At 45.6% G+C, this 13,284-nt stretch overlaps 1 protein-coding gene across 2 annotated transcripts in view; it reads left to right on the plus strand.

Moving 5' to 3' along the window:
• The window catches only part of LOC307142157 (L-threonine ammonia-lyase), a gene marked incomplete at its 5' end in the record, with an annotated part of 30,122 nt that overhangs the window by 14,588 nt on the left and 2,250 nt on the right, over positions 1–13,284 (plus strand). For both annotated transcript variants that reach the window (XM_079842767.1, XM_079842766.1), the window contains 5 exons: positions 6,479–6,644; positions 9,383–9,482; positions 9,562–9,637; positions 11,078–11,203; positions 13,131–13,284. The exon at positions 13,131–13,284 is cut by the window's right edge and continues 14 nt beyond it. In XM_079842767.1, coding sequence (XP_079698893.1) covers positions 6,479–6,644; positions 9,383–9,482; positions 9,562–9,637; positions 11,078–11,203; positions 13,131–13,284 — 622 coding nt within the window. The remainder of the gene's footprint in view (positions 1–6,478; positions 6,645–9,382; positions 9,483–9,561; positions 9,638–11,077; positions 11,204–13,130) is intronic.

Below are 13,284 nucleotides of genomic sequence, written 5' to 3' on the forward strand. Positions count from 1 at the left end.
TCTTCAATTGCTCATTGTTGCTGTTGGTCTGATGCTTCCAGCCATTCTGCCATGCCTTATCATGTTCTTTGTGCTCGGCCCGATGACGGTTGCTTGCAGCTACATTTAATCATGTAATTCATTTCAACTCTGTGAAGGGTTTATCCTAAAAAAAACTAGAACTAGATAAGAACTAGAAAAGATGGCTTTGTTTGTCTTTTCTTCGGTGCATCAGTAAGTCAGTGAAATCAACGAAAAGAGAAGTGCAATTACAAGTTTCATTTGTGTCGTCAAGTCCAGTCAGCTTTATTTATATAGCGCTTTTAACAATGTAGATTGTCTCAGAGCAGCTTTACAGTGTTAAACAGGAAAATAATGCAGCATAATTTTATTCAGCCATTCTGGAGAAAAAATGTCATCAGTTCATTTCAATGATCATACAGTGACAGTGTGGGCTTTAGATCAGTAATTAGAGCAGTAATTTAGTTTATATGGTTAATTTAGTTTAATAATTAGATTTATTTCGATATTTAGTTGAAAAATTGGTTACACTTTATTTTGATAGTCCACTTTAAACATTCTACTAACTATAAGTAACTTTACAACTACATGTCAACTTACTGTCATTAGAGTATTAGTTGACTGTCAGTAGACTGGTAGGTTATGGTTAGGTGTTAGGGTTCGGGTTAGTAGAATAAGTTGAATTGTAGTTGCAAAGTTACTTATAGTCAGTAGAATGTCTGTTGGGGGACCAACAAAATAAAGTTTAGTAAATATTAATCAGACAGTCTACAAATACTCTAATGACAGTTAGTTGACATGTAGTTGCAAAGTTACTTATAGTTAGTAGAATGTCTAAAGTGGACTATCAAAATAAAGTGTTACCAATTTTTCAACTAAATATCGAAATAAATCTAATTATTAAACTAAATTAACCATATAAACTAAATGACTGATCTATAGCCCACACTGTCACTGTATGATCATTGAAATGAACTGATGACATTTTTTCTCCAGAATGGCTGAATAAAATTATGCTGATTTATTTTCCTGTTTAACACTGTGAAGCTGCTCTGAAACAATCTACAGTGTTAAAAGCGCTATATAAATAAAGCTGACTGGACTTGACTTGACGACAAAATGTAGTGTCCAGCAAGCCATAATTTAGTGTTCCCAATAGTCGTGTTATATTATGAGATTGTGAGCTTTATTTCTATAGTGCAGATTGTTTCAAAGCAGTTTCACAGTAATAAAAAGATGCAAACTTCATTAAATATGAGACAAATTTACATTCAGCTGTAAAGCAGCTCTACAGAAGACAATAGAGTCATTATTCAGATCAATTCAGTTCATCTGATAGTGTCAGTGCAGCTGAATACATAATATTACTGAATATTAATTGCCTTTTAAACCCCAACTAAGCAAGCCAAAGGCAACAGTGGCTGAACTCAATTACTGCACTATTATTATAACAAGTGTAAGATAACGAGCAGACGGGTCCAAACCTCTCATCTCTCTCTGTGCCCGCTCATCTCTCTCTGTGCCCGCTCATCTCTCATCTCTCTCTGTGCCCGCTCATCTCTCTCTGTGCCCGCTCATCTCTCATCTCTCTCTGTGCCCGCTCATCTCTCTCTGTGCCCGCTCATCTCTCATCTCTCTCTGTGCCCGCTCATCTCTCTCTGTGCCCGCTCATCTCTCTCTGTGCCCGCTCATCTCTCTCTGTGCCCGCTCATCTCTCTCTGTGCCCGCTCATCTCTCTCTGTGCCCGCTCATCTCTCTCTGTGCCCACTCATCTCTCTCTGTGCCCACTCATCTCTCTCTGTGCCCACTCATCTCTCTCTGTGCCCGCTCATCTCTCTCTGTGCCCACTCATCTCTCTCTGTGCCCGCTCATCTCTCTCTGTGCCCGCTCATCTCTCTCTGTGCCCGCTCATCTCTCTCTGTGCCCGCTCATCTCTCTCTCTGTGCCCGCTCATCTCTCTCTGTGCCCGCTCATCTCTCTCTGTGCCCACTCATCTCTCTCTGTGCCCACTCATCTCTCTCTGTGCCCGCTCATCTCTCTCTGTGCCCACTCATCTCTCTCTGTGCCCACTCATCTCTCTCTGTGCCCGCTCATCTCTCTCTGTGCCCGCTCATCTCTCTCTGTGCCCACTCATCTCTCTCTGTGCCCGCTCATCTCTCTCTGTGCCCACTCATCTCTCTCTGTGCCCGCTCATCTCTCCGCTCATCTCTCTCTGTGCCCGCTCATCTCTCTCTGTGCCCGCTCATCTCTCTCTGTGCCCGCTCATCTCTCTCTGTGCCCGCTCATCTCTCTCTCTGTGCCCGCTCATCTCTCTCTGTGCCCGCTCATCTCTCTCTCTGTGCCCGCTCATCTCTCTCTGTGCCCGCTCATCTCTCTCTGTGCCCGCTCATCTCTCTCTGTGCCCGCTCATCTCTCTCTGTGCCCGCTCATCTCTCTCTCTGTGCCCGCTCATCTCTCTCTCTGTGCCCGCTCATCTCTCTCTGTGCCCGCTCATCTCTCTCTGTGCCCGCTCATCTCTCTCTGTGCCCGCTCATCTCTCTCTGTGCCCGCTCATCTCTCTCTCTCTGTGCCCGCTCATCTCTCTCTCTCTGTGCCCGCTCATCTCTCTCTGTGCCCGCTCATCTCTCTCTCTCTGTGCCCGCTCATCTCTCTCTCTCTGTGCCCGCTCATCTCTCTCTCTCTGTGCCCGCTCATCTCTCTCTGTGCCCGCTCATCTCTCTCTCTCTGTGCCCGCTCATCTCTCTCTCTCTGTGCCCGCTCATCTCTCTCTGTGCCCGCTCATCTCTCTCTGTGCCCGCTCATCTCTCTCTCTGTGCCCGCTCATCTCTCTCTGTGCCCGCTCATCTCTCTCTGTGCCCGCTCATCTCTCTCTGTGCCCGCTCATCTCTCTCTCTCTGTGCCCGCTCATCTCTCTCTCTGTGCCCGCTCATCTCTCTCTCTGTGCCCGCTCATCTCTCTCTGTGCCCGCTCATCTCTCTCTGTGCCCGCTCATCTCTCTCTGTGCCCGTTCATCTCTCTCTGTGCCCGCTCATCTCTCATCTCTCTCTGTGCCTGCTCATCTCTCATCTCTCTCTGTGCCCGCTCATCTCTCTCTGTGCCCGCTCATCTCTCTCTCTGTGCCCGCTCATCTCTCTCTGTGCCCGCTCATCTCTCTCTGTGCCCGCTCATCTCTCTCTGTGCCCGCTCATCTCTCTCTGTGCCCGCTCATCTCTCTCTGTGCCCACTCATCTCTCTCTGTGCCCGCTCATCTCTCTCTGTGCCCGCTCATCTCTCTCTGTGCCCACTCATCTCTCTCTGTGCCCGCTCATCTCTCTCTGTGCCCGCTCATCTCTCTCTGTGCCCGCTCATCTCTCTCTGTGCCCTCTCATCTCTCTCTGTGCCCGCTCATCTCTCTCTGTGCCCGCTCATCTCTCTCTGTGCCCACTCATCTCTCTCTGTGCCCGCTCATCTCTCTCTGTGCCCGCTCATCTCTCTCTGTGCCCTCTCATCTCTCTCTGTGCCCGCTCATCTCTCTCTCTGTGCCCGCTCATCTCTCTCTGTGCCCGCTCATCTCTCCGCTCATCTCTCTCTGTGCCCGCTCATCTCTCTCTGTGCCCGCTCATCTCTCTCTGTGCCCGCTCATCTCTCTCTGTGCCCGCTCATCTCTCTCTCTGTGCCCGCTCATCTCTCTCTGTGCCCGCTCATCTCTCTCTCTGTGCCCGCTCATCTCTCTCTGTGCCCGCTCATCTCTCTCTGTGCCCGCTCATCTCTCTCTGTGCCCGCTCATCTCTCTCTGTGCCCGCTCATCTCTCTCTCTGTGCCCGCTCATCTCTCTCTCTGTGCCCGCTCATCTCTCTCTGTGCCCGCTCATCTCTCTCTGTGCCCGCTCATCTCTCTCTGTGCCCGCTCATCTCTCTCTGTGCCCGCTCATCTCTCTCTCTCTGTGCCCGCTCATCTCTCTCTCTCTGTGCCCGCTCATCTCTCTCTGTGCCCGCTCATCTCTCTCTCTCTGTGCCCGCTCATCTCTCTCTCTCTGTGCCCGCTCATCTCTCTCTCTCTGTGCCCGCTCATCTCTCTCTGTGCCCGCTCATCTCTCTCTCTCTGTGCCCGCTCATCTCTCTCTCTCTGTGCCCGCTCATCTCTCTCTGTGCCCGCTCATCTCTCTCTGTGCCCGCTCATCTCTCTCTGTGCCCGCTCATCTCTCTCTCTGTGCCCGCTCATCTCTCTCTGTGCCCGCTCATCTCTCTCTGTGCCCGCTCATCTCTCTCTGTGCCCGCTCATCTCTCTCTCTCTGTGCCCGCTCATCTCTCTCTCTGTGCCCGCTCATCTCTCTCTCTGTGCCCGCTCATCTCTCTCTGTGCCCGCTCATCTCTCTCTGTGCCCGCTCATCTCTCTCTGTGCCCGTTCATCTCTCTCTGTGCCCGCTCATCTCTCATCTCTCTCTGTGCCTGCTCATCTCTCATCTCTCTCTGTGCCCGCTCATCTCTCTCTGTGCCCACTCATCTCTCTCTGTGCCCGCTCATCTCTCTCTCTGTGCCCGCTCATCTCTCTCTGTGCCCGCTCATCTCTCTCTGTGCCCGCTCATCTCTCTCTGTGCCCGCTCATCTCTCTCTGTGCCCGCTCATCTCTCTCTGTGCCCACTCATCTCTCTCTGTGCCCGCTCATCTCTCTCTGTGCCCGCTCATCTCTCTCTGTGCCCACTCATCTCTCTCTGTGCCCGCTCATCTCTCTCTGTGCCCGCTCATCTCTCTCTGTGCCCGCTCATCTCTCTCTGTGCCCTCTCATCTCTCTCTGTGCCCGCTCATCTCTCTCTGTGCCCGCTCATCTCTCTCTGTGCCCACTCATCTCTCTCTGTGCCCGCTCATCTCTCTCTGTGCCCGCTCATCTCTCTCTGTGCCCTCTCATCTCTCTCTGTGCCCGCTCATCTCTCTCTCTGTGCCCGCTCATCTCTCTCTGTGCCCGCTCATCTCTCCGCTCATCTCTCTCTGTGCCCGCTCATCTCTCTCTGTGCCCGCTCATCTCTCTCTGTGCCCGCTCATCTCTCTCTGTGCCCGCTCATCTCTCTCTCTGTGCCCGCTCATCTCTCTCTGTGCCCGCTCATCTCTCTCTCTGTGCCCGCTCATCTCTCTCTGTGCCCGCTCATCTCTCTCTGTGCCCGCTCATCTCTCTCTGTGCCCGCTCATCTCTCTCTGTGCCCGCTCATCTCTCTCTCTGTGCCCGCTCATCTCTCTCTCTGTGCCCGCTCATCTCTCTCTGTGCCCGCTCATCTCTCTCTGTGCCCGCTCATCTCTCTCTGTGCCCGCTCATCTCTCTCTGTGCCCGCTCATCTCTCTCTCTCTGTGCCCGCTCATCTCTCTCTCTCTGTGCCCGCTCATCTCTCTCTGTGCCCGCTCATCTCTCTCTCTCTGTGCCCGCTCATCTCTCTCTCTCTGTGCCCGCTCATCTCTCTCTCTCTGTGCCCGCTCATCTCTCTCTGTGCCCGCTCATCTCTCTCTCTCTGTGCCCGCTCATCTCTCTCTCTCTGTGCCCGCTCATCTCTCTCTGTGCCCGCTCATCTCTCTCTGTGCCCGCTCATCTCTCTCTCTGTGCCCGCTCATCTCTCTCTGTGCCCGCTCATCTCTCTCTGTGCCCGCTCATCTCTCTCTGTGCCCGCTCATCTCTCTCTCTCTGTGCCCGCTCATCTCTCTCTCTGTGCCCGCTCATCTCTCTCTCTGTGCCCGCTCATCTCTCTCTGTGCCCGCTCATCTCTCTCTGTGCCCGCTCATCTCTCTCTGTGCCCGTTCATCTCTCTCTGTGCCCGCTCATCTCTCATCTCTCTCTGTGCCTGCTCATCTCTCATCTCTCTCTGTGCCCGCTCATCTCTCTCTGTGCCCACTCATCTCTCTCTGTGCCCGCTCATCTCTCTCTCTGTGCCCGCTCATCTCTCTCTGTGCCCGCTCATCTCTCTCTGTGCCCGCTCATCTCTCTCTGTGCCCGCTCATCTCTCTCTGTGCCCGCTCATCTCTCTCTGTGCCCACTCATCTCTCTCTGTGCCCGCTCATCTCTCTCTGTGCCCGCTCATCTCTCTCTGTGCCCACTCATCTCTCTCTGTGCCCGCTCATCTCTCTCTGTGCCCGCTCATCTCTCTCTGTGCCCGCTCATCTCTCTCTGTGCCCGCTCATCTCTCTCTGTGCCCGCTCATCTCTCTCTGTGCCCACTCATCTCTCTCTGTGCCCGCTCATCTCTCTCTGTGCCCACTCATCTCTCTCTGTGCCCACTCATCTCTCTCTGTGCCCGCTCATCTCTCTCTGTGCCCGCTCATCTCTCTCTGTGCCCACTCATCTCTCTCTGTGCCCGCTCATCTCTCTCTGTGCCCGCTCATCTCTCTCTGTGCCCGCTCATCTCTCTCTGTGCCCGCTCATCTCTCTCTGTGCCCGCTCATCTCTCTCTGTGCCCGCTCATCTCTCTCTGTGCCCGCTCATCTCTCTCTGTGCCCGCTCATCTCTCTCTGTGCCCGCAGGGACGACAGCGCCGTGTATCTGGCAGGCCTGGGCACAGTGGGTCTGGAGATCTATGAGCAGGTGCCCAAGCTGGACGCCGTCATCGTGCCCGCGGGCGGACTCTGCGGTCTCCTGGCAGGGACGGCCGCCGCCATCAAACACCTGAACCCTCGCATCGCTGTCATAGTGAGTCAAATCAGCCCCTGCTTCACACTGCCCTGGGTTAAAGCTGGGATTAACTCATGCATATGCGTGAAAATCATCATCATCCTGAATCTGTGATCTTAGTTTCATTTTCATTGTGCTTTTGACATTTTATTAGCTTGCCTGTTTACGATGAATTTATTTTAAAGCTCCACTGTGTGATATTTTCCTCCATCTAGTGGTGAACTGGTGTATGACCATCCAGTGAATATTAGTTTCTCTCAATTCCGATTTCGTTTTAACTCCTACGGTGGCCGATTTAGTCCAAGATTAACATGGCTTCCAGCTCGACCTCGTCCACATTGGACACGGAGCCATCGAGTGTTAAAACGCCAAAGGCCAAGCTTGAATTTACGGGAATGTCCCTCTTTGGCTAATGTACTTTCAAGATGGAGGAGCAACATGGCGACCGGCATTCAAACCCTCACCCGTATGTGTTTACAATGGCATATTATAAACTTACGATCATTCCGATATGACTGCACATGTTGCACTGAACTGTGTTTTCCTTTATCCATTATTTAATGTCTTCACTCAAAAAACTGATTCAGGCCCTTCATTGATGTGACACATTTCAATTCTGTTCACTTTACTTAAACATATCTAATTTTGTCACAACTTAATTTAATTGTGTTCAATCAACCTAATATATTTAAAACTGAAGTTTACTTAAAGCTACACTGTGTAACTTTTTAAATTTATTCTTAGCTAAAAACACTTAGTTCTTTCAAAAATATATGTGCTCATTAATGTATATTTACTTCTTTCAAGTAATAAAGTATTCTGGTTAGTTTATAATATGCCATTGTAAACACATACGGGTGAGGGTTTGAATGCGGGTCGCCATGTTGCTCCTCCATCTTGAAAGTACATTAGCCAAAGAGGGACATTCCCGTAAATTCAAGCTTGGCCTTTGGCGTTTTAACACTCGATGGCTCCGTGTCCAATGTGGACGAGGTCGAGCTGGAAGCCATGTTAATCTTGGACTAAATCAGCCACCGTAGGAGTTAAAACGAAATCGGAATTGAGAGAAACTAATATTCACTGGATGGTCATACACCAGTTCACCACTAGATGGAGGAAAATATCACACAGTGGAGCTTTAAAAGCTGATTACAAAAACAAAAGTCTCACCATTAAAAGTCATGTCCCAAACACAATTATAATGTTCTCATTATAATTTTAATGTCGCCGATATGAATGCACATGTTGCACTGAACTGTGTTTTCCTTTATCCATTATTTAATGTCTTTACTATACACTCAAAAAAAAAAAAAAGATTCAGGTCCTTCATAGATGTGACACATTTCAATTCTGTTCACTTTACTTAAACATATCTAATTTTGTCAACTTAATTTAATTGTGTTCAATCAACCTAATATATTTAAAACCGAAGTTTACTTAATTCAGTTGCGTTAAAACTACATGAAATATTTTTGTTGACACAACTAACTGGCCAGTTCCCAGCATGCTTTGCAAGGGACTCCATTAGGAGAGTAAATTTAGGATTAAAGTGTTATTTTATATGTTTTTCTGTAAAGGGAATGATGTTGTTAGTAATGTTAGTGTTTAATGTTCAGTTATGTTGGACATTTAGAGAGGTTTCTGTAATGTTTTGTAATTTTGTGGTTATCGTTCTGCTGAAGAGTGGCGTCTGTGCTAAGGCTGTGGGCACTCAGATCTATGCTAATGTCAGGAGTGACACCTCTTTTCTTATATTTTCATTATATACATTGTGTATGATGATGAATGAAACTGCTTATAATTGATTTTCCAATTAAAAGTTTTAATTTAAGTTTGACAAGTGAAAAAAAGTCATGTTATAAGTATATAAATTAGGGCTGTCAAAAGATTAATCGCGATTAATCGCATCCAAAATAAAAGTTTGTGTTTACATAATATATGTGTGTGTGCTCTGTTAATTATTATTTATATATAAATACACACACATTCATGTATATATTTAAGAAATATTTGCATGTATATACATTTATATAATCTATAATATATATAAATATAAATGTTTTATATATAAAAATAATATTTTATCTTAAATATATACATGAATGTGTGTGTATTTATATATAAATAATAATTAACAGAGTACACACACATATATTATGTAAACACAAACTTTTATTTTGGATGCAATTAATCGCGATTAATCTTTTGACAGCCCTAATATAAATATAATTTAAACTGTATTTGATTAAAGTGAGTTGGACCAACTCAATTACATTTCATTGCATGAATTAGTTTTTTATGAGTTGGGGCTACACATATTTATTGGATGGAAAACCTGCCCTCAATTAAATTGAGTTTGTCCTAATGAGTTATTTTTTTTAGTGTATTGGCTAATAACATTAAAAATGAACATATAACGGCTGATACCGATATGGTAGCCGATATATCATACCTAGGTTTAGCTTTTAAAGTGCACGATTATGAGCATGAAAGGGAAATCACGCTGGTCTTTTCTAGTGTGTCATATATTGAGTGAATCGCTTCACAAACAAGAACAAATGTAGGCGGGGATTGATTGTGATTGTGTGGGGAATTGATTGGATGGTTGTGGTTTGCTATTGGCTGATCTCATGTGAGTGACAGGTTGTCCCGCCCCTTGTCATCAGAGAAGAGATGAAGTTATTCTGACTCAAGAAACTCTGCAATATTCCATTCCGTTTGGATTTTAAGGCTTGTGGGTCTTGTGTTTCTAACAGGGTGTTGAACCAGAGGAGTTTCCTCTTCTCCTGCAGTCGCTCAAAACTGATTGCCCCATCAAAGATCTCTACTGCAACCCCAACAAGAAGCTCTACAGAGGTAAAGTCTGTCTCATGCAAACGCTTCTGCCTCCGGTTCTGGTCCGGTTCTGATTGTTCGTCTTTTGCTGCTCACACAGATTTGGTGGATCACTCTCTGGGGACACATACCTTTCAGCTGGCCAAGAAACTGGTGGACAAAGTCATTTCTGTCAGGTATCTTGAAGTTGTGTTGAGATGGGCCATCAGATGTCCAGATAAATTGAGGAGGATGTGTGTCACCTGCAGTGTTGAGGAAAGTTACTTTGAAAAGAAATGCATTACAATATTGCGTTAATCCCTTAAAAAGTAACTAATTGAGTTACTTAGTTACTTTTTAAGAAAAGTAATGCGTTACGTTACTTTTGCGTTACTTTTTCTCACCTGGGCTGGGCTTGTTTTTTAGTTTTTTTATAACAAAAAGTAATATTTTTGTGCAACGGTAAAGACCTCTTCATACCAAAATGTAAATAATAATCCTCAGACTGAGGTGAAGATGCAGATTCCCTCATGAACACTAGAGGGCGCAGCTCTGGATAATGGAGAAGAGATGCAGGAGAAAAAAGTTTTAACAATAAAAACTAAAAATCTAGTAATTTTCATCATCAAAGGTCAGCAGCAAGACATTGATCAATTAAATATGAAGGTAGATTATGCATAAAATGTTTTATTTAACATTTAATTATTGGAGTAGTATAGTATTCTGATTTTGCATTTGACTGATTTTCTTCATTTTGAGGAGGACAGAATCTTTATTGTGCAAGTGAGATAAATAAATGCTCACATTTAGTCTAGAACTACAATAACCATCATGGTCACACACACACACACACACACACACACGTTTGTTTTTGTGAAATGTGAGGACATTCCATAGGCGTAATGGTTTTTATACCGTACAAACCGTATTTTCTATCCCCTTACACTGACCCTAAACCCTACCCATCACACACACACACACACACACACACACACACACACACACACACACACACACACACACACACACACACACACACACACACACACACACACACACACACACACACACACACACACACACACACACACACACACACACACACACACACACACACACACACACACACACACACTGCCCCTGCCCCTAAACCTACCCATCACAGGAGACTGTGCAGTTCACTTTCTGTGAAAAAAAACTTGTTCTGTGATTTATAAGCATTTTGAAAAGTGAGGACATGGGGAACGTCCTCATATTTCACCCTCTTTTTGTAATACCCATGTCATTATACACATTTGTGTCCTGATATTTCACAAAAACATGCCCACACACTCACACACACACACACACACACACACACACACACACACACACACACACACACACACACACACACAAACTCTCAACATGAGGGCAGGAGAGCTGTCAGTCAAATTAATGTGAAAAAGTAACTCAGATATTTTGTTGTAAATTTGAAAAGTAATGCGTTACTTTACTAGTTACTTGGAAAAAGTGATATTACGTAACTCAAGTTACTTGTAATGCGTTTCCCCAACTCTGGTCACCTGGAGTTGGACATCAGTGCGTTCCAGATCAATAGCGTCCATCTGATCCAATGCATGCGTTCTCTCTCAAAGGGAAGCTGATGCTCTGGTGGCCATGCTGAGGTTTCAGGAGTACGAGCGATCCACTGTGGACACAGAAGGAGCCATGGGTTTGGCCGCCATCTTAGCTGGACAACTGCCAGAGCTCAAAGGCAAAAGGTGTTTAAAGCCCCTCACTCACTTTATCAGCATCCTAACCGGGTCAGCGTCCACATGCACACTCTCTGAGATAAGCCAGTTAGCTGAGGATTTCATCAGGTTCAGTCCATAAAGACGCGCTGCTTTACTGAACTCATTTAAGAGCTCTAGTGAACTGAATCTCCTTCAGAAAACCAACTTTAAACTCTGATATTAATGCACCCAGCTGGCTTATCATCCATCTCTGCCTATATATTACTAGAATACACTGTATTACACTGAATTACTATTGATAAATTAGATGGTAACACTTACAACAAGGTCTCATTTGTTCACATAATTTAATTCATAAGCTAACTAACAATGAGCAGGATTTTTACATGTTAGTACTGCTTTAATATAAGGAAAACAACAGCAATACAACATATTTTGCATTGAATCTTACACATTAAAAAGGAGCCGACTTATTTACGGCAACAAATTATCATCCTGTTTTCCAGGACAAATATCTAAACATTCATGATTCAAGATACATTTACCCAATGGGGTCAAAAAAATCTAGTTTTTCCCCTTTGAATTAATACTATATCTCTGAGATATTTGTTCTAGTTTTAAATACAAACTCATTTCATTTTGATACATTTCTCTTAATATCTTTAGTCATTTTGCTTCTCCAGTAAATTTGTCTTGATTTAAGAATGTTTAGATATTTGTAATGGAACACAAGACAGAAACAACGAGGAAGAAGTTTTTACATGCAAAACCCCAATAAAGCTTCAAGGAAAATTATCGAACGGGGTTCAAGCACTTTAAGAGCATAAAGCACATGCATAAAAGATATTGCGTTTTATTTAGCAAGCATGTAAACACTTAGATCATAGATGTTAAAGACCATTTACAACCAATACAGGCAATTTATTAAGGAAATATAGTAGCTTTAATGCTTTTTAACAGTTTTCGAGGTGGAGCCAAAAACCTAGGACTAGTTCACGAAATAATCTCTAATATTTAACGAACCGTTCGATTGACAACGGTGGTCATAGAGTTGCTTAGAATGAGGAGTTCTACAAAATGGTATGAATTTTGTGGGTGTGTGCAACAAATTGTGTGATATACAATCCTTTACGCATGTGAAAAACCTGAAGGCGCCCCCCGGTGGCCGATTTATTTCTAATTTCTCACAGGTCTCTAGGGCCGTGAGTCAAACAAGCCCAGTGAGTTTCGTTCTGATCCTTCTCTGACAGCCGCTCAAACTTCATTGGCTGGTGGCGGCCGTGTTTTTCAAGATATGTGAATGTGCTTATAGTCAATCGCGGCACTTTGGACAAAGACACCGCGTGCCAGTTTTCAAGTCAATCGGATTGACTGTTGCGTAGCTATAGCTGTTTTCATGTTTTATGTTCATGTTTATAGCGCCACCAAGTGGCCAGTCAGCATGTCCTTTTTCACGTGACCACAGACCGAGCCCGTACAGAGGTGTACCAAGTTTGGTGAAATTATCTCATTCGGTTCAAGAGGGAAAGCCGTTTTAGTAAAAGTGGCCACGCCCACTTCTAATGTTTTGGTGTGAATCAAAATATCAACTTTTTTTTTAAATATAATAATTGACAATCAGACTCCAGAGAATCTTGCTGCACTGGTTCGGTTCCAATCGGGCGAAAAACCCAGGACTAGTTCACAAAAGTAGTTTTTTGAAAAAAATTTGCCTTGGCTCTATGACGAACGGTTCAGGAGTTATGAGTCTTTTCGTACTTTTGAGCGCTGTAGCGCCCCCGTCAGGCCGATTGGGACGAGCTTTGGTGTGGTTGTAGGCGGTGTGAGTACTTCCATCCCTCAAAGTCTCAACTCTCTACGACTTTCGGGTTGGTCTGCCCGATCATTTGGAATTTCCATTTGAACCCCTAAACAGTTTGAACATAACTAATGTGTGTGTGTGTGTGTTCTCTAGAGTGGCTGTGGTGGTGAGCAGTGCAAACATGGAACTGGACCTGGTTCTGCAGTGTATGGAACGGGCTCTGGTTCTGGATGATAGAGTTGGTCGCTTCACGGTGCAGCTGGCCGACTGGCCCGGAGACATGGCCAAACTACTGGACCTGCTGGCC

This window comes from Gobio gobio, assembly GCF_949357685.1.
Source record: "Gobio gobio genome assembly, chromosome: 18".
NCBI lineage: Eukaryota > Metazoa > Chordata > Actinopteri > Cypriniformes > Gobionidae > Gobio > Gobio gobio.